This window comes from Vanessa tameamea, chromosome 9 (genome assembly GCF_037043105.1).
Source record: "Vanessa tameamea isolate UH-Manoa-2023 chromosome 9, ilVanTame1 primary haplotype, whole genome shotgun sequence".
Taxonomy (NCBI): domain Eukaryota; kingdom Metazoa; phylum Arthropoda; class Insecta; order Lepidoptera; family Nymphalidae; genus Vanessa; species Vanessa tameamea.
In genome coordinates this window covers 5,325,645-5,352,348 of record NC_087317.1, presented here as the reverse complement: position 1 = coordinate 5,352,348, position 26,704 = coordinate 5,325,645, and the positions used below count along the sequence as shown (strand labels likewise).

At 33.4% G+C, this 26,704-nt stretch overlaps 1 protein-coding gene across 1 annotated transcript in view; it reads right to left on the bottom strand.

Annotated features, from left to right (window-relative positions):
- The window catches only part of LOC113395003 (sodium-independent sulfate anion transporter-like), a 60,043-nt gene that overhangs the window by 18,477 nt on the left and 14,862 nt on the right, over positions 1-26,704 (bottom strand). The window contains exons 5-7 of the mRNA XM_064215868.1: positions 23,568-23,732; positions 15,886-16,047; positions 14,328-14,468 (exon numbers count right to left, since the gene is read on the bottom strand). Of these exons, the coding sequence (XP_064071938.1) occupies positions 14,328-14,468; positions 15,886-16,047; positions 23,568-23,732 (468 nt within the window). The remainder of the gene's footprint in view (positions 1-14,327; positions 14,469-15,885; positions 16,048-23,567; positions 23,733-26,704) is intronic.

The following is a 26,704-nucleotide window of genomic DNA, read 5'->3' as shown; positions in this document are numbered from 1 at the left end:
AGTTTGTGTGTATATGGGATGGAAAATTGACTGGAAAATAATTTTTAGTTCCTACTTACAACTTTCATGTACATTAGACACATTCTAGTAATTTCTACTAGTAACGTAAGGTATTTGGTATTGTATCATTTCGAAATATTTACTTTAAAATTATTATTTTTACCAAGTTAATTTTTAAAGAGAACATGCACCAAATTGAATATATTATTGACGAGCTGCCCATGTTCCCTTTTTCATACACGTTTAGCAAACCGTCCGTGACATCTCTTATGTATAAATATCAAAATTGATGTTGATATATCTGTTGGAGTACTTGTGGCAGTCATCGGAACTGCACTCGAGAACCACTTAGATTTTGCACGCACTATACAAACATATGTACATATGTGTATATAGAACGTAGGTTCATTTAATTATTATCGAATATGGTGAATCGAACGTATTAAGATAGATATATAAGTAGATTGCTATTTTGATATACTACTTATATAAGAAGTTCAGTATTGAAACAAATACAAATTACAATGATATAAAAATAAAATGCATTTAAAAAAAAATATTTTCGACGGTAATTACTGAATGGAATTAATTTCCATTACACTATAAAATATCGATTACGCAATTGATCATTCTATATCATAAACGATATAGTTATTATTCTCGTTTGTAGTTTGTATTAACTCTTTTGTGTATACAGTGCATTCTTAATTTGAATGACAAGTGAAAGTTTTAAGATACTATGCGATGTTTTATTGATTGCGATATACTTTTGTGTGTTATTGTGATACACGTTATTTTAAAATGGCGATTAAATTTTGACAAACCCATCACTCTTGTTTCTATGATCTTAGGTTTAACACGATAACGCAGACACATCGATTTATCCGCAAATAGCAAACTAACAGTACCTATGTAAAAATAACGTCTTACGCAGCCGAAAAGGTTTCGTATTAGACCGAAAATCGTATTGAATTCAGGAAAAGCTTACAAAGGGCTATGATTGGGCTCCATCGAACCCGGCGACGTACAAAACTGTTTGATGCAAACCGACGCTCGCTCAATGAAGTTATCTCCTCAAATCAACGAGTAAATAGACTTTGTTCTTTACGTTGTGTCGTCGCCGTCGTCCGTAATTTGAATCTTCAGACATTTTAAGGTCGTTGAAGCGCCTAATTCTGTAACGAATTTTCTCTTATCCTAAATCCCTATGCCCTTATCACTTTACTATGTTTAAATGAAGTGCCTTGAAGTTAAATATGCCTTAGATATTTTCCTCTAATTCTGAGCAGTGTTTCCCGCACAACATATTACTGTATATATTGAATTACAATGTTTTAATTATCATAATCGGATAATGGACTTAAATGTCCTACTTGCTTGGCAAAGGTCAAAGCTCCAGTTAATGTGAAGATTTCTAGCATTTTCCAACTTTTTATAGATCGTCACGTAGTTGATCCGTATGCTCCATTCACTAGACCTTAAAAGGTGATCGAAGATCTAAGTTCTATACATCCTATAAAACGACGACATTTTTAACTACACCATTTAAATACAGTAGCGTTTCTAGGTTAGAGAGTAATGTAGTAATCAATATAAAATTCCACTCCTTCATTGGTTATAATAATGTATGCAATTAATGTTATGTGTAATAAATATATTTTGGCTTAGGTTTAAGCCGAATTTATTTAGACACCTACGGTTTGATACACGATAATTATATTTTACTTTGTTGAAAGTGAAAGCCGAGATGGCCCAGTGGTTAGAACGCGTGCATCTTAACCGATGATTTCGGGTTCAAACCCAGGCAGGCACCACTGAATTTTCATGTGCTTAATTTGTGTTTATAATTCATATCGTGCTCGACGGTGAAGGAAAACATCGTGAGGAAACCTGCAAGTGTCTAATTTCAACGAAATTCTGCCACATGTGTATTCCACCAACCCGCATTGGAGCAGCGTGGTGGAATATGCTCCAAAACCTTCTCCTCAAGGGAGAGGAGGTTTTAGCCCTGTAGTGGGAAATTTACAGGCTGCTAATGTATGTTGAAAGTACACAGCTTATTATTATATTATATTTACGGCGTATATGAAATAATAACTGATATTCCAATATGATTTTATTTAATCCGATTCCATAATTGAGAATTGAATAATAATGATATTAGTAATATTACACGAAAGTCGCCTGTGTTATGAATGAGGCGATGTTAGGGGTAACGATTAAAGAGAGTACTAGGGGTCCATAATAATGAATTATTTATTTGAGGCTTGAAATACGGATGTGCCGTGCGTTCGTCGAACGGAAGGGGTGAGACAATATCCGAAGCGCGTAAGGGAATTTACCAGAAAGCCGTAAATGACAGTTTAATTCTTTATTGTTTCGTTCGCTATGATTTATGCCGAAGCTAACGACTTTCTTTTGTTTTTTTGGCTATGATTCTGGATTTATATTTTTGGTTATAATAAGTTTAAAATATTTTTTTGATTTATGTTACGTCTTGAGCTTTATAGAATAGTCTGAATTATTATTTGTTTAAACAGTTGAAAAGCGCCTACTTATTTAGATTTACTAGTAACATTTTTTTCTTTACATGATAAAATCATAAGAAAAATGTCATGTCAGTGCAATTTATTTGTAACAGTATGTATTTTTTTCTTTTATAGCATAGTTAGGCGGACATTGTGCTTTGACCAAGAACTCAGAAGTTAAGTCCCTTGTGCCTATAGTTAAACTGGGCAACTCACCCTTCAAACTAGAAAACAACAATACTAAGAATTTCTGCTTTGCGGTAGAATTTGCGATGAATGGCTTGCACTAAGCCCTACCACGAAGTAAATCCTGATCAAAATGAATAATTGATTATATTGAGAGTGTTCTCAGTAAATATAATACCATTTACGATTTTCAATGTATAGGTTATTACATGGAAAAATTAAGTGGCGCCTGCAATAGGTGAGTGATGTATTCAGTACTGACCGATCTCTTTGATTGTTACTGAGAGCACATTGCTAACCTGTATCTTATTATTTAAGTACATATATCATGAAATAAATCCCTAGTATGATACCAAGCAGGACAATATAAGTAGTCACAAATATTTGGGTTAATCACACCATAAGACTATGTAATTGATAACCTTAGAAGTATAAAATAATTGAAAATAGAAGAACAAATAACTGGCCAAGTGCTAGTCAGACTCGCGCACAAAGGGTTCCGTATTAACGTAAAACCATAAAAATTTTTGGAAGGCCCTCTAAATATTTATTTTATTCTGTTATTTAGTATTTGTTGAGATAGCGGGATCAGAAAAAAATGATCTAAAATTTTCAACTGTCTAACTATGACGGTTCGTAAGATGTAGCCTGGTGACGGACGGAAGTCAGACTCGCGTACAAAGGGTTCCGTATTAACGTAAAACCATAAAAATTTTTGGAAGGCCCTCTAAATATTTATTTTATTCTGTTATTTAGTATTTGTTGAGATAGCGGGATCAGAAAAAAATGATCTAAAATTTTCAACTGTCTAACTATGACGGTTCGTAAGATGTAGCCTGGTGACGGACGGACAGCGGAGTCTTAGTAATATTTATAACGAAAAAATAGTGCAGATACCAGTCTATTTCGCCGTATTCGTAATAAAAAGTTTTAAATATTAGAATTAAATAACTAATTTAACTCTGCATATCTACAGAAGTGCCTATAAGAACTTTAACAAGCTCATGTTCTGATGAATAAAACTCTCTGATCATAAAATGTTAGCTCCTTTTAGGTTTTTAGCTTTCGTTAGGTCAATCAAGCGCTTTGTCAATGTAATCATTTTTTAAAGTTTTTTACAGCCTATCCTTACAATAAAAAAATGAAGTAAAAATAATTAAATTTCGTGTCAAAAATGGTCTACATAGTATAGAAGGATTAAAATCGAAAAAACATTTTAGTACTAACCTGTAATTTTCCCGTAATTGTCATACTTTTGCGTAAAGACCTCGTCTCTTAACGTGAGGTTAACCCTCTGTATATTTACTGAATATGACAATGTATTCTAAGGTAAGTTGACGGTTTATATATTGAAAATAAGTTTACAGCTATGCTCTTGAAACTCAATGGGATATTAAGTAACTATATATTTAACTCTAAATATGCAATTAAATATAATGAGCTCGATCAACCCAATTATATATATATGTCACAGCGTCAGATAATTAAATACTTTGATTGTAATCTCTTAGTTTTGAGATTTCATTCTGGATGGCCAGTGAAGTCAATCACTCTTTGTCATGTTAGAAAAACATAAAATGTCAGTTGTCAAGCAGGATAAAACAGATGTGGTCGCGGCCAATGAAATATTGTAAAAATCATTATACAATAATCCAGTTATCGATTTGTTGTATTATTTGTGAATATGTATGACGAAGATGGTGACCCCGAACCAAACAATACTGCCGGCTCGCCGTTATATATATATGTAAATTACGTTATGTTTTATATGTTTTTTTCTGTTTTACCAATTTCTAAAGTGTTAAAAAGTATGCGACATAATGCCTAATAATCCTTACGCGTTCTTGGTCGCTATTTGTATTCCTTATAAAGTAATACTTTGTATTATTTTTGTATAAGTAACAAAGACAAATAACGACGTAAACTATGACGTAGGTATATTTTATTTATTACATACTCATATATTACAGACGTCTTAGTCGTCGCATAGCAATAATTTCGAGATAAGCAGAGAGCGTGATTTTGCAAAACTCTACTTACTAGGTCGATAAGTACAGTTTTGCAAAATAAAAAGTAAGTAAAAGTAAAATTCATGAAAAATCATGAATTTTACTGAAAATGAATTCACAATATTTCTACACATGTACTGAGCAATTAGAATGATATTAAAATGTTTTTGATTTGAAGACAATTAACGATTTTTTTATGTCTGTGTCAATGCAGATTATTCATAATTTAATACATTTCGGTTTTTAATTTATCATTTTATAAGTAATTTCATTTGATATCGATTTTATTAATAATGAATATATATAATAACCACGAATTTTCTTATTTGTCAATATACTAAAAATATATATCTGACCAAATACGAGAAAAATCTTAGTACCTTTATATTTAGATAGATAACGACGAAAAAGATAATTTAATCAAAGGCTTAGAAAAAAATTAATGAAATGTTTTCATTTAGATACACCAAGAGCCCATTTAATAGGAATATTACACGCCAAACATTTACAAAGTCTGAAAAGAATCTTCGTAACATATCCCTTGGATATACGACATCACGATTCACAGGGATTAGATAGGATCCGGTGTAATCAAATGAGACGTCAAGATGACAATCTTAGAGAATTTCAGCACAAAATTACCTGCTTACTTATGTATATAGACAAATTAAAGTCTGTTACAAGAATGCCTTATTGGTTTCAATTCAATTTTCACTATAAATATGTTGATAATATTAAATAGAGACATGTACGTTTGATAGAATTTTAATATTAATTATAATATATATATTCGTAGATTAGCAATTAAGTAATATATTTAAAAAAAAAAATGTATCGATGTTCTAACTGATTTTTGTATTATAATGACAGCTCAATCATTTTTAAAATAAGAAATTGTGTTACATGCCAGTATTTAATGCTATGCCATGGGTTATTTGGAAATAATAAATTGAATTAAGATGTATTACCTATTAAAACTGGTGGATGAGTGTACTCATTTTTAATTGATACTTACTTTTAATTTGACAGACAATTCCCTGTCTAAAAAATCTCTATTAACAAAATGACCCGCCATTTATTGAAATCATTTGTTACAAAAAATGTGATAAATGAAGAACCACTCGACCGATTTTATGCAAACTTCACATAAACCATCTACTAAATAGTCCGAACAAACCATGAAAATTTGGTTTGGATAGATGAACCCGTTCTTGAGTTATAAAGTGACAACGAAAAATGCCACTTATTTTTATATATAAGATAAAAAAAATAATCTAGTGTCAATAATTAAAATACCTAAGTATTTCTATTTTAGTTTTCTCGTTTGCTGTTTTCTGTACAATCTATATTCCGAGCGAGCATTTAATGAGCATACTTGAATAAAAAAAGCTTTGATATGATTTAAACCAGTTTGTAAAATTGATAATTATTTAAAAAATATATCAAAGGCCTCGCAACTTAAAATAATAATTAAATATATATATTTCGAGTACATTCGAAAAAATGATTAACGTAATGGCAACCTCTACCTATTGAATCTGAAGAATTAACCATTTCTTACAAAGTCTATAAGACATCAACCTACAGGATCTAAAATCTGTAACTGATCACACTGTCTCATAGACATTCTCCATACCAAACTGAGCAATACGGTCGCTGCTGTTTAGAGGGTAAATAATTATTTAATGACAGCCATGAGCTTCGAACGATATAAACGATAATACATAAGGGATGTGTTAATAAATAAACATATAGTAAGTATTAAAAAATACATCCAGCAATCGCTGTAAGTCGAAGAAAAAATATCTGGTTTAACAAAATGTTAAGCTGGCGTGATTTCCAAATAATCTAATATCTAATCATAATACAAGTGTAAAGCGTAATCAATTATTTGAAACGAACTATGAAGTGACGTTTAGTTTAATCAACAATAGCCAATTTCTATGCTCGACTTCAATCATTTAATTGTTCAGCTTAGATTATAATTTATTCGAATATTTATCGCAATCCATTTTAACTTTTCATAATATTATTGTTAAATGTTATGATAAGCTACAGTCGGAGCTATTAAATTAACTTAAACAAATAAAAAATATTTAAATGTTTGCCTATAAAACCAATTTTATAGGCTGAATATATTTGAATATTGTCCTATTACCTACTCCTAACCATCTGCTTTGTTGGTCTAATGGATAGTATATAGATATAAAGCTCACGAGGTTCTGGGTTCAAGCCTCAACCTAATCAAGTTGATGAAAATTCTCAGTAACCGCCCGGAGTCTCGAACTTGTAAGTGTGTACAATCCCGTATCTCTAAAAGCACCTAAAGGCTGCTTCTGCACAAATCCTGCCCCTGGGCTCTATTCGGTCGTGTTGGATTTGCCATCCCGTCGGGCAATGAGGCTCAGAGATTAGGGAGAGCGCCTGTGATTACGCACACACTTGTGCACTACAATAATATATCCCGAGTTGGCTAATCGTGACATTAGTTAGTAGTGAAATTAGTTAAGACAACATCCTCACTTCTAAATGATTTCAGCTATGGTGGTGATTTTATCGCACAAGTATGTACGTAAACACATGTATTTTATCTATTTCTTTACTCAAATATTTCTATGAGTCTTCAACTCGACACGATAAACGAACACACATACTTAATGCATTATATGTGTATATTTTTTGTTACCCACTTGTTATTAACCTTGTATTGTTCGCAAAGACTCATCCAACATAAATTTAGAACAATCGATGCAGTAATTAAATAGAGTGCTATACCAATGTAAGGGAATTTCGAGATTGTTCGAAACTTTTAAACTCACGGTGAGATATGGAACCTCAAAAGTTCTTCGCCTGAGGCTATACAATCTATGTTACTTCAAAAACATTTAAAATAAACAAATTTCATTTACCAGCTCCATTTATTAGAAACAATTGGCAATTACCTTTTGTGTTTAATATGCCTACTTTGTGATTCTGACAATATTTAATTAAGAAAATAAAAAAAATCATAAAGGTACTACGACGCTTAAATGAGAAATGGTAACATAATATATGTACTAACGCCATATCATACGTCATACTTATGTATATACACTTATATGGCAAATGTGTCATCTGATAGTGAATGGTCACCACCTACTACTGAAATTGGACACTGAAAGAAATTAAAACTATTAAAATTACCAGTGCACAGGCAGGAACACAGCAATATAATATTAATATTTGGTAGTCATAATAATGGAGTCGACGGCACGAGTACCTACACAGACGACCGTTTACCAAGTCGGGATTAAAAAAAACTGTACTTATACATAGGTTAAGATTTTATGGTTTGCCGCTTTTATGGTGGATATAAAAAAAAAATTATTAGATGAACCATAATTACGACCTCAAGAATATTCACATTAAATACCCAATTTCATAAGGATCATTAGCTAGATTTATAATATTAAGCAATAGATATTAACTTAGTCCTAAGTAATAATTTATATTCTTCCCTTTTTGTGGGCGTTGATTTACGATTTCAAGACTTTTTAATTACTTATTTTTAAGCCTTTAAGTCAAACGTTGTACTACGAAGAACGTTATTTAATTATAAGAGATTTAACTTAGATAGAGATTCTAGACGGGAAAAGGTGTCGACTATATTGATTACCGTGACGAAGCTAAAGAAAGTAACGCAATTAAACCTTTTTCTTAGTGTGATCCTTTAATTTAAATCGTTGACATAATCTATTTCACTGGATGCGTAAATGTCAATTGATAGTTGAGTCTATATACAATCAGGTAACTTAAAAACAGGTAATTTAAAAGTTTCATATCAGATCTTATTTAAAAAAAACTACTAAAAGACTGAAAATTTATTTTATTTTTTTTTATTTTTTTTTTAATAGCGCATGCGCAGTTCGCTCAAGGAGGTCTGCGATGCGACCATGCCTCAGACCCGGCGCAGGGTTCCGCGCCGGCACGTCTATTGGTGGTCGCCCGAAATCGCCGACCTTCGGGCGACGTGCTGCCGGGCGCGGAGGGCCTTCGTCCGCTGTCGAAGGCGCAACGGCCTCGACACGGATCTGGAGGGACAGATGCTGGACGCTTATCGCCAGTTGAAAAAAGATCTGCAGCTGGCGATAAGCAAGGCCAAGGAGAAGGCCAGGGAGGAGCTTCTGGCGGGTCTCACCCGAGACCCGTGGGGGCGCCCGTACCGCGGTGTACGCGGGAAGTTCCGCAACCAAGGCGCCCCCGTCACCAAGACGCTGCCGCCGGAACTCCTCCTACGCCTGGTCGGGGAAATCTTCCCCCATCCAGGCGAACATGTCCCCCCGCTCCGTGATCGAAGACGTAGTGGCTCCACCACTGATCATGGAGCGGGAGATGGAGATGGCCCTCGGTCGCTTGAGGGCCAAGAACACGGCGCCGGATCCGGACGGGGTTTCAGGGCGTGTTCTGTGCGACGCCCTGGAATTGCTAGGTGCAAGGCTTCGGGAGCTGTTCGACGAGTGTCTGTGCAGCGAGCAGTTTCCGAAACCTTGCAAAGAGGGAAAATTGGTCCTGTTGCCGAAGAAAGGTCGGCCAATGGATTCCCCTTCGGCATACAGGCCAATAGTGCTGCTGAACGAGACAGGCAAACTCTTCGAGAAGGTCCTCGCAGCCCGTCTCGTTCAGCATCTCGAGGAGGTCGGTCCGGGTCTCTCAGAGGCTCAGTACGGGTTCAGGGTGGACCGGTCGACGGTCGACGCCCTGGACGCCCTGAAGACTCGGACGACAGAAGCGGTGGCCCGGGGGAAAGTCGTCCTGGCGGTGTCGCTCGACGTGGCAAACGCCTTCAACAGTCTCCCTTTCGAGACGATACGGTAGGCACTCCGATACCATAGGGTGCCGACCTATCTGAGGAGGCTGCTGGAGGCGTACCTCCAGGATAGGGAGATCCTCTAGGCGGAGGTCGATGGGAGGCTTGTCCGGCGTCGGGTAGGCTGCGGCGTTCCACAGGGGTCGGTTCTAATTCTGTGAAACGTCGGTTTCGACTGGCTCCTGCGAGCTCCCGTCCTTCCCGGGATGGGGGTGTTGTGTTACGCTGACGACACCCTCGTCACGGCGACTGGGCGGGACTTTTGGGAGGCGGCTCGCCTCGCCGAGGTCGGAACGGCTCTCACCGTGGATCGTATGGGAATGCTGGGCTTGAGGGTCTCCATATTCAAAATGGAGGTCCTCCTCTTCCACGATCCACGGAAAGGACCCCCATGAGGGTCGAGTATCACCGTCCGTCCACCACCGTCCACCACCGTCGTGGACAGCGGCGACACTTCTCGCGGGCGATCCGCCCTGGGAGCTCCAGGCAGAGGTGCTCGCGGAAGTGTGCCGGCTCCGGGTCGAGGCGAGGGACCGCGGCGATCGTCCAGGATCGGCGGAAGTCGGGCGGATCATGGCTCTAGCCCAGCGAGCCCTGATCGTCCGATGGGAGGAGGACCTGGGGTCACCCACGGCGGGCCTGGCGACAGTGGAGGCGATCCGTCCCCATTTGAGTCGCTGGGTCGAGAGGAAGAAGGGCACACTCACCTTCAGAATGACGCAGGTACTTACCGGGCACAGATGCTTCGGTAAGTACCTGCACGGAATAGCGCGGCGGGAGGTGTCACCCTCCGACACTGCCACGAGTGTGGTGCGCCAGTCGACACGGCGCATTAATTTAAATTACAAAATTACAAAACTATTTTGTATTTTTACCACAAATTATGCATAAGCGAACGCAAAAAATCCCAAAAGAAATCTTCTATTATTTCAAAGTTAAAATTACGGATTACATTGCTAGTAGCTAAAATCAACAGCGTATACAGTTTAAGTCCCGAGAAGAGGTTTTCTTTTGCTTTTTCAATGTAAAATTTCAAATAAGCCGCTGTTAGGGCGCATATAGACGTTATATACGGGTACATTAAAGGATTCGCTTGCTGCGGAAGTCAACCTCGACAAACTCTAATAGAGTCATACAACCAAAGTAATCGTCCCCTTCCTGTAGACGACACCACACGAAGCCATATTGTTACATTATCGCCTTCATTAAAAAATATTAATTCATTGTTGATAATGCGCTAAAATAATTAAAAATTTATTTGAATGCTTCGTATGATTTCTCATAAATAAATAAAAAATATGTATATTTTACGAGAATTTAATTGAATAATGGCAAATTTTTAAAACAATTCATAACGCAAAATATTTAATTATATACCATCATATTATATAGTATATAATTAAATATGCACCGTTTAAATGACTATTGTCGGCAGATTTTCAGTTAGAGAGCAAATCAAAATATATTCTTTACTAGCGACCCACCTCAGCTTCCGACGAGTGCAAATCATTAATAAAGAAAATAAATACCGTAATACTGCCCTATAATTTAAACCCTATAGCACTGGAAAATAAAGAAGCTTTCTACAATTGAAAATTTTTATTATTTATTAATATTTATCATTAGTTCGAGAGATATACAAACAAAAAAAAATATTTCTATATAATATTAGTATAGATTCAACTCTGTCTGAGCATTGAGTACCTAGTCACACTTGTTTATAAATTATATTTATTAATTGATTGAAATTCCATATAGCCAGCCCATATATGTATGTAAATAATAAACACCGAGAGAAACAGCGCCGGAACGCGTTTTTTCGTTGCGTGTGTTTCTATTCACTATACGAGTTTCATGTTTAGCCTCCGGGAGTGTATTCACAATGACAGGCGTCACGCAGACGCGATGCAGGATGAATCTTCACCCTCCCTTTATATGGTATTATTTTTACGGAACCATGATGCTGGGAATATGGACGCATTTGAGATACGTAATTAAGGGATCTCGATTATATTCCGTTGTTTTTCTTTGATTTACTTGAAATTAATCGATTTAAAGTATACTTATTTTTGGTTTATATTTATATTTTTCGAAATTTAAACAATTTGCCATTTAATTAAAATTAATATATCATCTAGTATTAAATTTTTCCTCTATTATACTATATTTTGCTACATTTAATTGCAGGTACTATCTTTTGTTATGATCCATAAGCATTAACGCTCAAATTTTTCATTATTATTCTTTATAATGCCTGGCTTCGTTGTTTCGACTTGATTTTGATTTTCAGCGACGATTATAATAAATAACCTCAAGACGATGAATTATTATTAGTCTTTAATATAATGGAGGCAATTTTTTTGTATATATGAAAAACTTGTAACGGTTATTAATTTTTTGCATACTATTCTGAAATCAACAGTCAGGGTTCGTTCTGGGTTCTTTGGCATTCCCTTTTAATCTGTACAAAACATACCTAATGAGAAATGCAACGAAATATTTTGCATTCCATATTCAAAACAATATTTATAAGGTCCAAATAACATGGTAATTTAAATTTCGTACAAATTCACTGTATGACAGATTTTTATCGACTGAATTTTAAATAGCTTCAGGCATGTACAATATTTGAAAGCAAATATAATACTTAATTAACCAATTAACTACTTGCAGGAGCTGACAGTCTATAATTATTATATATAAAATGAAATCATCACCAAAACTAAGAACATTCGTTACCATGTTTACTTTTAATCAAGATGTTAATAATAATAATAGCAGAAAATGGGACGATCGACAGAAATGCAAACAATATACAAGGATATAAGAGAGTGCTAATTGAGCAAAAATTTAATGATAGTTAGCTGTAATTTAACATAACTATATTAAATCAGGCGAACTATGATCATGGAAACATTAAAGGCCGGAGCCACAGCGTAAAATGCTGAAGTGAGAAAAAGCAAATATTCGTCTCTAAATCCAAATTTTACACTTGTTCCGGTTGCTGTTATATCACTTGGAACTTGGAATCAAAGGGAGAAAACATTTCTAAAAATATGTATGTATGTTCTTACGGCCTCCACTGGGGACTTTATTTTCGCCTAGAGACTTAGAATCGCAATCTAACGGAGAAATGCTGCTGGTGTTGGTGCGTCCATTCCACGTAGTCATTATTGTAACAGTGCCTTTTTTTATTTGGATTTGTATGAGTAATTTGAGTATTCATTGTAAATAATTTTTCAGCAAAAATTGTAAGCTTTTGCTTTTACACGTTTATATGGTTTGAAGTTAATTGTATATTGATGACTAAATATTCAATACCCTTAATTTAAAGTTATAATGTTTGTTCGTCTAGGTAGGTACCGCCAACTCATCACATACACTATTAAGTATTGTTGCGTCCAAGGTTGAAGGGTGAATGGGCCAGTGGAACATAACATCATAGTTTCCAAGGTTGGCGACGCATTGGTGATGTAAGGAATGGTTAATAAATCTTACGGTGTCATTATTTATGGGCCAGTGGAGACCACTTTAAGTGGCTCATTTGGCCAACCGCCTATCTATATTATAAATTAAATGGTCAGGCGATATAACTCTAAAAATGTTCATGTTCAAATGGATGCCGAATGGATTTTGGTAGTAGAATAGACCTCATCAACATATGGTAGCTTAAACCGACTAAAGGAAATGTTTATGCTAAACGCGTCCATCAATATTGTTAACACTGAAGCAAACAAACGATGCAAATATTTTTCTCTTATTCCGAATTATGTATTTGATCTATTTGCAGTTGACATATTTTGACATTGGAGTAGTAGTGCAAAAACCTTTACTAAATTTATAACATTTCGTATTACCTGCACTGGTGACAGGAGGGCTGGTTCATTTTTTGCCTAGAGGATTGGAATTGGGATTCAACGGGCAAATGCTGCTAAGATTCTCGCCACCATTTCCACTATCGTGGCAAAGAACTAATCCACCAGCAAAAACTTTCCCAAGGAGGGTTGATATCAGAGGCTTTAAATATCTTCCAAATCCTTTATCTTGCATGTTATACTAAGCATAGTGCACCCATTGCAAAATATGGGAAAGCGAAATAATATTTAAAAATTATTAATACGAGATGGCCCAGTGGTTAGAACGCGTACATCTCAACCGATGATTTCGGGTTCAAACCCAGGCAGGCACCACTGAATTTTCATGTGCTTAATTTGTGTTTATAATTCATCTCGTGCTCGGCGGCAAAGGCAAACATCGTGAGGAAACCTGCATGTGTCTAATTTCAACGAAATTCTGCCACACGTGTATTCCACCAAACCGCATTGAAGCAGCGTGGTGGAATATGGTCCAAACCTTTTCCTCAAAGGGAGAGGAGGGCTTAGCCCAGTAGTGGGAAATTTACAGGCTGCTAATGTAATGTAAAAATTAATACATTTATTTATTAATAACAAAATTATTCTTTATTCAAGTAGCCCGATACAAGCCATTTCCTAGAACCGGCAAAAAAACGAACTTGTTACTTATTCAATAGTATATTATTATTTATATATGTATTATATTTTTGAAAGAAAACATGGAAGGAAATTAAAACAGACTTAAGCTTGTTATATAACAAATAATCAACTACGATTTACTAGTATAATACTCATGAAACATACCTATATTCACATTCAAAATTCATATACAAAATTGAATCCTACAAACCATCCTAACATTGAACAAATAAATTACATTTCGACATTACAATTCATTACTCACGGTTATTTTGCCATAATCTCTTGAGTATAGCGATGTCTACCATGTGCAGTACGGCGCACATGATAACGGCAGACAGCGCCGCGCGAGGGATGAAGTAGAAGTAAGGCGTCAGCAAGCCCAGCGTCAGGAGTACTATGATACCTATTGATGTCAACTTATTTATTTAGTTTATCAAAGGAAGACGAGTGAAGTGTCACAACTGCAGATTTAGCAGTTTTCAATAACCTAGGAAGGCAGGGCAAATGGGCCAACTTAAGTTACTCAAAACCCATATTGGCACCGTGAGTAATTTTAATCATTCCTTACTTCGCCAATGCACCACCAACCTTGGAAACTAAAATGTTATACCCTTGTGGATATGGATATAATTAGAATGGTTGACTCGCCCTTCGAATACAACAGTACTAATTATTGCTTGGCGGAATATATTATGATGAATGGCTGGTACATGCTTAGACGGACTAGCACAAAGCCCTTTCACCAAATAATTCAACAACTAATAAAATTATCAACATAAATATTACGCAGCTGATGGATATTTAATCGTTGGTAGAATTCTACCTAGGTTCCATCTTAGTTTCCAAGGTTGGTGTATTGGCGATGTAAGGAATGATTAAAATTTCTCACGACGAATAGGTGATATCCACCCAGACGAGTCTGCACTACTCGTGTTGTCTGATAAATAACTGTATATATATTCATTCAGTAGTTGTCACTTATAACTATTATGATAGGGAGTATAAATATTCTCTTAAGTTTAAAACTGCAAATATTGTGTAAACTATGACGCTTTAACTGAGATCATATCACTTAGTTATTCTGTATCGCCGTGGCAGCACGTGCAATATTATCGTTGGTTTTTTGGACTTAATTGAAAATTGAGGCAAACGAAAAATGTCCATTTATATTATTTTATTTCTTACGTCCGTTTTAAATTTTTTTTTAAACGAATTTATAACAATTGCCCAGTTCTTCGTGAGAAAATGTACTTAAAATAACACTGTTATCTGATATGTAACTAGAAACATAAACCGAGTAATTTAATTTCTCTCGGTAACCGACGTTTTAATGTAGTTCCTAAACTTTTAGATAACAGAGCTGTAGATTTAGAACTTGATGCGAGTAACGGAGTGTACTTTAAAGGAGTATATCAAAAATTTTGAAGTCGGTGCGACAGTAAACTATGCTGAAAACTTTTAGATTTATGGAGGACCAGGTCCCCAACTCGGCGTCGCTGTTTCAAAGCGAAAACTGATAGCACTTGTGTTGACATGAAGAGTGATACGATTTATGAACTCATTAAAATTACAGCATTATCCATTTAAAATAATAGACATAGAGACCATTACTATAAATTATATAATCTGGGTGTAGTAATATCGAAATAATGTAAAATATGAATTATATTTTTCACCCCCGATCCTTGGACTATTGTCGTATCCATATGATGTTTTATTTAATTTTTAAATACGCCCATAATTCGTATCGGAAAATACGAAATAAAAGTTCTTTAAAATGTACAAATACGTGAGCTAATTGAAAGAAAGATTATAAATACCAGTATAAAATCCAGCAGCAGGGGTTTTGACTCCCGACGCGTCGCTGACAGCGCTTCTGGTGAACGAACCGTTCACTGGAAAGGAGCGAAAGAAAGCGCCAATAATGTTGCAAGCGCCTAAAGAGACTATTTCTTGAGTGGCGTCCAAAGTCCTGCCTTTCGCTGAAATATATTGAGTTATCAACTTTCTTAAGTCATCGAGATAGGTTTTAATGTCGTTAGACGTTGAGCTTTTGACAGTTTATTATTATGAGACATTGAACGAAGACAAACGTTAGATGTGAAGTTTATTGTTAATAATAAAAACCACAGAAAATATACAATAGTTAAAATTGAAAAAACATTATTTTAAATGAAATTAGTTTATTTATATATTAAATATATTTGTTTTATTAATGACTATTATATACGAAACTGATCTTTTATAACTTATATACTTTTATAATCGGTGTACATGCATATGTATATCACAATAGGTTCTCTTTTTATATAAAAATATTGTGTCTGACTGCCTCTTGGTTCTTTCGATTTTTCTCATCGAATTATTAATGTGTGGGAATAGAGAGTGCACACACTTGTGCACTATTTCCTACAAAGTTAGAGATTATACACCGTGATCAAAATCAGTCAAAAGGACATTATTGTTATTATCATATATTGTGTCTTACAATTAGTGATATTTTAAAGACCATCAACTCTTGTTTTGTAAGTACCTTAAATTCCAACAAGGCGATGAATTTATATATGTAATGTTTTTAAGTTTTCATTGTCTCCTACAATTTTACTTATAACAGTTTATTCGATACAGAAAAAATATATGCACACACCGACAATATATAACCTTTTATAATATATTCATATAAAGATGCTGCAACAACAATCGTATGACTTAGTTGCTATTTTTTTAAGCTAGCGTTTTATATAAGTTTACTGTCTTCATGGAAAACCGACTTATTAACAATGAATATAAAATATATATAATTTTATATATATCGAAAGAATGTGCATTGTTCAATAATAAAACTTTTTTTTATTGTTTACTTAAATAAAAATCATTAACATTAAAGCGTCAAAAATATTCAAATAAAAATAGTTACCGCGTTAAAAATAAATAATCATGTTAAAACTAAATACGTATTTTAAAATAAACCGATGCAACCTGCAATATTACATGGATTAGAAATCCCTTTGTATTTTATCAATTCTATAACACGGCGCTATTGAAACGTGTCGGAAAATACAATAGTCTGAGCTTACTTTCAAACAGTGCCGTGAAAATTTATAGAGCAAAAACGCTCAGTAATCGATATTGTAAATATTGCTATACAGCTGCATTTTTGCGTTATAAAAAGTAATTGCGTTAACATTTATAATATTTTAGTATCGCAAATTAATATATAACTTTCGTTTGCATAAAAAAAAAATATTTTAGTTATAAACGGATACCTCAAAAAATGTTTTTTTAAAATTGTTATTCATTTTTTAATATCGTTACGTTATGAAGTCACCGTCTTATAAAGTCATTGCGACTCTAGCGATGGTTATTATACTGGATAACAACATACCCGTTACACGACCATATCTTGCATATTAGTTAAATAACAATTGAATGACGCAAACCTATCGAAACTAATCGGTTTATGTTATTATATAATTTCATTTAATTCGTCCACAGAAGCATACCTCTGTATAACATTAATTCCAGGGTGAGTATTTAAAGCTTTAAAGCTAATAATTCAAATAATGGGACAGAGAAATTCCATCCATTTACATCAACTCGACTCACTTGGAAAACATGCAATGCATTTTAACCAAATTATTTCGCGCACGTTTTATGTCACTGGCTTTATATACATGGATAATGACAGTTGCCATAAAAAGTAACACAGGTTCGCGTACGACAGCTTGATACTGAGTTCAAACAGCGACAATTATGTTATAAGCCTCATTACTATTTCATACTATATTCGCACCCTACTCTGCTCATTCGAATTTTCTGGCACAGTGTGGGATTATTATAAGTTTATTAATGAGGACGTATGTACATATGTAATTTATGTGAGAGTTACAGTAAATTTCGATAGTTTGTAGCAATGGAATTTGTAACAGTGGAGAGGGACGAATACTTTTTTACAAGATCAATAATTAATCACATTTTCAAACAAACAAACTTGGTAACAAAATCTTGTATCATAATAAATTGTCAAAACACACTTAGTACTTAGTGAATGACACTGACCTACATTACGGTAAATCTTTTTGCATTCAGGTTTGTAGTGTGTATATACACTGCAATAAAAATTAAAAAATGTAAAGAGCACCTTTTTACGGTGAATTTGTTAAATACAAAAACATAGTACTCGCTCGTTACAGCTCTTATTCTGTAGATGAGTGGAATATGAAAATTAATCCATCTCGCTGAGCCACTGAACTGAAGAAATTTTGATGTTTATATGCAGTAACCCGTACTGCACATACACATCAAAATTTCTTCCGACTCATGCAGATTTTCTCACGTTTTCCTTCAGCGCCGAACACGAGGTGAATTGTTATGACGTATCAGCGTTGTAACGATTACTTTTATATTATTTCAGAGAGATTTATCCTCATTAAACTAGTTAAATCAACCTAATCAATATATTTTGTCACAATGCGCAGGGTTGCTTGGTCGCTGGATCATACAAAAAGATAACATTAAATTTCAATGATACTTATTCATATTTAATTCAATTTCAGCAATTTCGGTTTACTACAGATAGATATCTTTATTCCTACTTAATATTATATATTCTTTCACAAATTAACGGATCGATTATGAGCTTCAGAGTACTTTTACTGCCGGGAAAATGCATGGAAACATAGCCACATTTAAAAACATCTTGCAAATGATTCATAATTAATTCAAAATATATTATTTTTATATAATCAAAATAAGTACACGAGCTAAATGCGACGTATAGTCTCCGTAAAAATGAGATAAAAACTATGATAAACTATACAAATTAAAGAAACCCTGTATTTATTGGATAAATTCCGACTGCGGTTACTTAGGATAACAACTTCACGTTTTTAATTGCAATAAAAATATCGTTCAAACCACTTATACGTACACTACAAAGAAGAACCACTTGATTTTGCTTAAAACTTTATAAATATAGCTACGAATATAGAGTTAATATATTATATAGCTATAGAGTATAGTGACGTTAGAGAAGGATACGCTTCATATCTCAAGTGACGTCGCGTTCATTATTTTTAAGTACTTGTATCACAACTGTACTCTTAATCAAGTCTCATACGACTCTCAACTTCCCGCACACAAATAACTATTTTATACAGTAAAATAAATACATTTAATTTCTCCTTGATAACCTGTCTACATGTATGTGTTTTTATTGCGCGTAGGATTGTAAAACTAGACTTTTAAATGGCTTATATTATGTAAATAAAAAAAGTGTTATATTAGACGAAACGAATTTCACTATTTCAAAAAATGGTGACAATAAACTGATCTGGTTCGAACATGGCAATAAATTTAAAAATAAAATCAAATATTTATAATATTTATTATTTATTTTAGATAAGCTGGCGAACGAATGAACGCACCCAGACAGGCGTTCACTAAACCTTACTGCATAACCTCAATAGCGCGTGTCAAGCCTCAAAAAAGGAAGAGAATATATTATCAGCAACACATTCGTTTTTTTATAACTATGTTCACCTATTATTCAAATTGTTTCGACTGATTTGTAAGGCCCCTAAAATGCTGGGATCTGGGATCTTCTGCTGCATGCCTGGTATTTGAGAAGTGTGCGTTTGTGATGTGTAAACTGACGTAATACTAGCGTCGAGATACTACAGACTTATGGTAGTATGTATTTATTTATTTATTTATGGCATGGTTCCAACGAAATCAAGCCGTGCAAATGTAACACGTTACGATGACGTGACGTGAACTTTTACAATGTGCAATGTTAGTTTCCACGACACGGCATCGCAGCATTACACGATTTCCAGTCACGACATCGTAACGTGTTTGTGTCACCCTAACCTGGTTCAGTAATATTTTAGTTAAACAGTATTAAGTACACCCTCCACTATTTTTCACTTACGTTCGTAACATATTAACTTTAAATATATTTGTTACATTTTTTTTTGTGAGTTAGAACAATTGAAAGTTAATTCGGTCCACTAACCCAACAGAACAAAAATTACAAAAAAAGTTGATAATTCTTCAAAGCCAAGGCAAAAGGATTTCAGAAATTCTCTTTATTTTTACGTAATAAATAATAATTGTTTGTGTTTTGTTTTATGTTTATCTTTTATTCTAAAATGATCAAACTATAATATTTACCAATACGATTATACGAGCTTCAATTTTAGGGCCGTAGGCATTAGCGCGTACATTAAAGATAATTTAGCTATTATCGGGATGAGTAATTTTGTATACTTTGTCGCCCCATTATAACTTTACATCTGTTCAAAATTATTAGATACCAATTTAATATATTACCATCTAGCCTTTCCGACCCAGTCCCTGTGCACAGGCTAAATTAAGGTTTAAAAAAGACATATGCGTCTCGGGAGGCCCGACAGAAGTGTGTTAGAGTGAAAGAGGAGGAGCCTGCCTACCGCTGCCGTAAGCTTGAGAGATAGGGAAGCCAGACAGACTGGCGCCGTAACGCGTTACGTAACGAAGCGTTTTACTCCCAATTAGAAGTTATCACTTCAAAAAGATCATGGGGTGCATCATCATCTTTTTTTTAAAATAGATATTAAAATATTATAATTATTAAAATATCGCACCAAATTCAAAATAATGTATGTAATGTGTATAAGCATATCCAAGTTGCAAGATGTATATAATAAAAGTATCGTAAGGTTTAATACATTATTAAAATATTGCGACATGGATAAATGTTTTGTGACAAAACAATTCATTACACATTTTAAGCGTTCAAATCTGGCTGGATTTTCTGACATTTTAGAGGCACAAATATTTTAAATATCAAAGTTTTAGTACATCTCTTATAGCCCTTGTCTAGAGAGCGCACGGGTCAGCAGTTTTCTCTTCGACTACGTTGACATAATGAGCTTATGTCAACTTCGCACCTATAAAAAATACGTACTCTGTTGCATAGAAAATGTGTGAAGCATGCTAAATCATACAATTTCTCTTCTACTAAGTATAAAAATAAATGAAGGTAAATACAATCGGAGTTCACTTTGTCCATCATAATCAGTTTAATACTATAAAATAAGTAAATATAATTAAGAAATATTTATATACGGCGAAAAAATTATTGAAAATCACAGAATGATTGAACGTTAGATTTTATTTTAATACGGAAATGGAAAATATTTATTAATTAAATAACAATAAAAAATTAACCAAGTGGGATCAGTATTTTTTTATACATGTAGCTGAAGTAGTTTTTCTATTAAAACGTTATGCTAGATCTAAATCAATGTCCAAAGACGAAAAGCTATATATTTTATGAACTCTTCTCGGGAATAAATGCTAGCCACTCCGATGGTGATGGATATATTCGTTGTATACCTTACAGTCACCTTATGAATATTGCAACGCTATGCAAAAGCTTGAATTTTATTACCATAGCTATTGCAAATAAAATTTGTTACGATTTTTGAATGCAAACGATAAACTGAATTTAACTAGATTGGATCGTTATGAGAATATTAAAAGTTACAACTAAAATACATCCTATACTCGAATTAAATAAGTGTCAATGAGTAAACTAGCAACTAGTTATGTGACTGGCCTATGCTTAGAATTTTATTTAGATTACCTCATGTTTACCAAATTTATCTCATTGATTACATATATACAAATATATTATAGATAAATTAGTTAAAGTTTCATCAAAATTGTATAATTTTAATGGATAAATATTTCCCGTATCATACAATAAGCATTTAAGTTTTTATGTATTCTGTAACCCACAAATGGAGTACGTATACAAATATACGTAAGTAAGTTTATATAGTTTGAATAAAAAGTTGATACCATTAAAGTTGAATATAGATGTAATAAAATATAACGTAACAACACGTTAAACAAACATAAAGGACAATATATAGCTCTAGAACAAATAAAACACTTTAAAACAACGTAAACACAAGTCTACTTATTTTAGAATCTTCGGAATGTTCCAAGTTTTGTATATATCAGCATTAGATATTACTACGACAAATTGTTATTCGCCTATAAAAATATCGCAGCAGTAACTCCAGAGCGATGAACTATCTTAGACAATAAATATTCCACTGCTATGTGCACTACGTAGAATGTAATAAGGACTAGTTTTGTGTAAAGTGTGTGTATGTTTCGATCAAACTCAGAACATGTGCGCCTCGAGCTACTTTTAATGGAGTGTGTTGGTCATAATTCGTTTCTGCAATTTGAGTCACCTTTTCGCGCTCTGTATGCATTTTACCAGCTCTTTGTAAAACTATAATATGTTCTCTTTTAAGTTATCAAAAGAGGTACAGTAACTCTTTTAATAAAACATGAAGGCATATTAAATTGAATATATTCAGAATTTTTGACCACTCGTTTCAATTATATTTTTCTATAAAGCCTGTTAACATAATTTATTAATTTAATTATATTTATTAAATAAAATTAAAAATAAATTTTGAGCCTTTTTTATCCCACGACGATTTATACATCGCAAATAGGAACGATCTATACGCAACGATCATACACAATATTATACTTTACAGCCTTAGAAATAAATACTGATTTATTCGATTCGCTGTACGACGTCTCATTACCGTTGTTAATTAGTAAGCATAACCAAAGACCACTCAAGTCGTTCCAAACGTTTTCATCGTTTACTCAACGTTACTTTACTCTTTTAACTTAAGACGACTTTCATGTTAAAAGTATTTTAAATTCAAAAGAAATTAAGAGCTTCGTAAGTTTATTTCATAATGTGAATGAGGCAAAAACAGAGAGAACGTATTGAAATTCCTATTTAACTAAACACGAATTGAAACAAATTATATTTATAGTAAGCATTTGCTAGTCTTCAAAATAAGGACACAATATTGTAGGTTATTAAACGTTGTACACAATTGTTAACATACGCGATATTCAATCTCTTAGCATGTAATAACCTAACCAATCTAATCTTGGGCTCTTGATGTTTATATACAAACGTGTATATTGTTAGTTCTGAGCTTAGTCATTAAGATCTATTTTAACAAGTCAATTGTTGAAAAGTAACAAGTTCGAATTAAACATTTACTAGTATATAGTAATATACTAATTTGTACCTACTTGCAAAACAAAATCGAGCGATATAAGATTAAGATACCGTCATGTACCCAAAGTTACACATTTTTTAAACAAATCCAACAAGCTATTTACTACATCTGTTTAGATATTCGCTATAACACTACATCATGAATGACAATATAATTCAATTATATGATCGCTTTTAAAGTATAGCTCTATGTAACGGAAGATATAAATGATTCCATCTTATATTGTTTTCTAGATTTTTATACGTGTACCTTTTATTTATTTGCTTAAATTATTTTTTCTTTCTGCTTGTTTGGGTGCTTTATTAAATCATAAGATATTTATCTTCAAGGGATATGCTTGCTTCTTATATGATATTAGATATGTTAAACAAATAAATAGATGTACTTACAGAAAGCTTTCGCAATGGCAACGTTTGATATGATACCAACGAGAGGGACCACCAGAAGTCCTGAGCCGAGGTGTGAGAACATCTCACCCGCGGAAACTGTCGTATTTCCAATCATAGTGTAGAATGGGGGAAGCTGTGGTTTCGGCAATCCCGGCGTTATATTACCTGCAAAGACAATGAAGGATAACTAACTATTCATTAGATTCATTCGATGTGACCCGGTGGATAGAACACGAGGATCATATCCGAAGATTGTTGGCAAAAACGCTGAGTTTTTTTTAACAATATAACAATAGAATTTATTTATAACTATTTTTTTACCAGACAATATAGCATTATATCAGCATGTTTGAAACAGTTCAACAGAAATAATATAATGCTTTACTGACCCTTTTTAATAATAAAATTCACTACGTAAGTAAGTGCGAACAGACGTCGTCAGCTTAAAATGAAATTAAATAAAAAAAAAAACTGTCATAGATTTCGAAATTTGTAAAAATCTGTTGAATAAACGAGAAGTCTCATGTGCGACCCACTAGTATTATATTAAATAAATAATATCATGAACAGACAGAGCTCAGAATTCAAGTATTTTAGTAATCTCTTTAGCATTTAATCTTTATAATGTCGTAATGTAATGCACAAATTAAAAGAACTAAAACTTCTTATAAAATTTATAGTACCGTATTTTAGAATTTATGAAATGTTTTTGTTAAAATATAGAAGCTTTTAACGAGACCTAAAAGCTCATACTTATACTCAGGTAGCTCTAAGACTAATTTTTAATATATAATTGGTGGTAGGGCTTTTTGCAAGCCTGCCTCATCATATATTCTAGTCAGGCCGAAGAACTTAATATAGTTGAGATTCGATTTGAAGGTTGAGAAAGACAGTGTAACTACATGCACAATGGACATAACATCTATGTTATGGACCCTAGTTATGGAGACGCAATAGCGATGTACGCAATTATAAAAAAAATTATGACGCCCATGTCTATGGGCACTGGAGATTAATTCAAGTAGCCCCTCTGCCCGTCTGTCTACTTAAATTGTAAAATTAAAAAACTAGCTAAAATATGTTATAACTTATGGATAACCATCCTATTACATTGCTAGATAACAGTTCGTTATATATATAACACCTTTCACAACACACATAAAATAAAAACATATTTTTTTTAAAGATAATAATCGCTTTTTATTATTTTTGAAAGGTTCCAATAAGGTATACTTCTTGGTGTATATTGATAATTCTTTATCGTATTAGTACTGACGTTGAATCTCACCACTCCAAATAAAATATATACGAATATTTCACTATAAATGGAATAAATGTACCAAGCCGATTGCAAAGTTTCGATCTATTAATCAAATGAAAAACAAAATGTAATGGTCTGTAAATATCTATAAGATTCTATTTCCTACAGGCGGATATGCGCTCCATTATTTATATGACAAATGTACAATCTATACGACCGCTATAATATGAATAAATATAGAAAAATCTTATTCAATTTGAACCATTCCGTGCGTTACTTGAGCCGATATGGACCAGTTTTTAAAACACGTGATATTTAGCCAAAGACTATAGATTCAAATCCGGGTAAACCTTACAAATTTTCATATGCTTTGTTGCGTTTGTATTCATTTCCTGCTCAAAAGTAAAGGAAAACATCGCGATGAAACCTAAATGTATCAGATGAAATTCTGCCCAATTTGACACCATCCGCATTGGAGGATCATGGTGAAATAAACTCTAAGGCTTCCCCGAGAGAGTAAAGGTTTTATAGGCTGTTACTTTTTTATTACTTTAGGTTATTCGATCGATTTCATTGAAAACATAGTTTGTATATGGGTTATAACTAGTCAAACTATTATCGTCTTTTTGACAGACTTTGAAACAATACTAATTAGTATGGTAATTGTTGTATAAATAACTGCAGTATCAAAAATGAAAACTTAATTATGTCTTAATATTATAATTATAAATCGATTGAACTTTTGAGTAAAAACTTTTTTACCGAAAAAGTACACAGCAGACACAAATTATACTCGAAACGTATACAAAATTATTCTGGTACAATTTAGCAAAGAAATATATTAAGAAGAACTCGAATATCTTTGAGATATATTTCTCTTAAGTATCATTTTTGTTAAACAACATATATTTCTTGAAGACATTTTATAAAATCAATTTTAATTCTTTCATATCAAAAGAATCAATCATGCGGAAATTATACAAACACCTTTACAATGTTCCTGTTAATATTATATTTATTTATAAACTTCAAGTACGTCAAGTATTTAAGTAAAGAAATAAACGCATACTTGGAAATATACAGAGATATGATGTAGTTATTATATTATATATATATAAATGTGTTGTTATATAGTATATCTGTCTGAGATTAAAAACTGTTTGCCACATAATTTTAGCCAACAGCATTCAAGCGATCGCCCTGACCTCTTACTAATATTATAAATAGGTATAATTTCTTCCTCTGAATGTAATGGGGTAATCTACGGTATTAATGATCAAATTCTAAAAGAAAATTCACTGATTTGTAATATTAAAAAAGCTATATTACTCCTGAATGCTATAGGGTATTAAATATATTCATATCATATAATTTTCTTTCTTAATGAACTACACGAGTGGTGTATATATGTATGTGTGTGTATATTCACCATTATTATAAAGCAAATGAAGCGAAAATGAAATCTGGCTATAAGTAGTCTATCGTTTAGCTCACGTGTTTATGTCTATATTTATACGGTTTATCGTTACGCCACGTGTTCGGGTTGATGAGACTAAAATCAATCCGTCACCTTTAACTTATGAGTTTAAATTGCTTGCCTTTATAAATTCAGTATTCAAATATTATTACATTATAACAGCAATAACATAAATGTGGGATATGTCATTGAAAGAAGGGTTTTTTTTTTTTATATTTACATACGAAATTTCGAATACTTCACCTTCCTCCTCCGATTGTGCCTAATACTTATTAGTAGTGGATTTAAGTTGGACTATAAACAAATTTCCATAGGTGTAGATGAAGCATTGAGCCCAGATGGCCCAGTGGTTAGAACGCGTGCATCTTAACCGATGATTTCGGGTTCAAACCTAGGCAG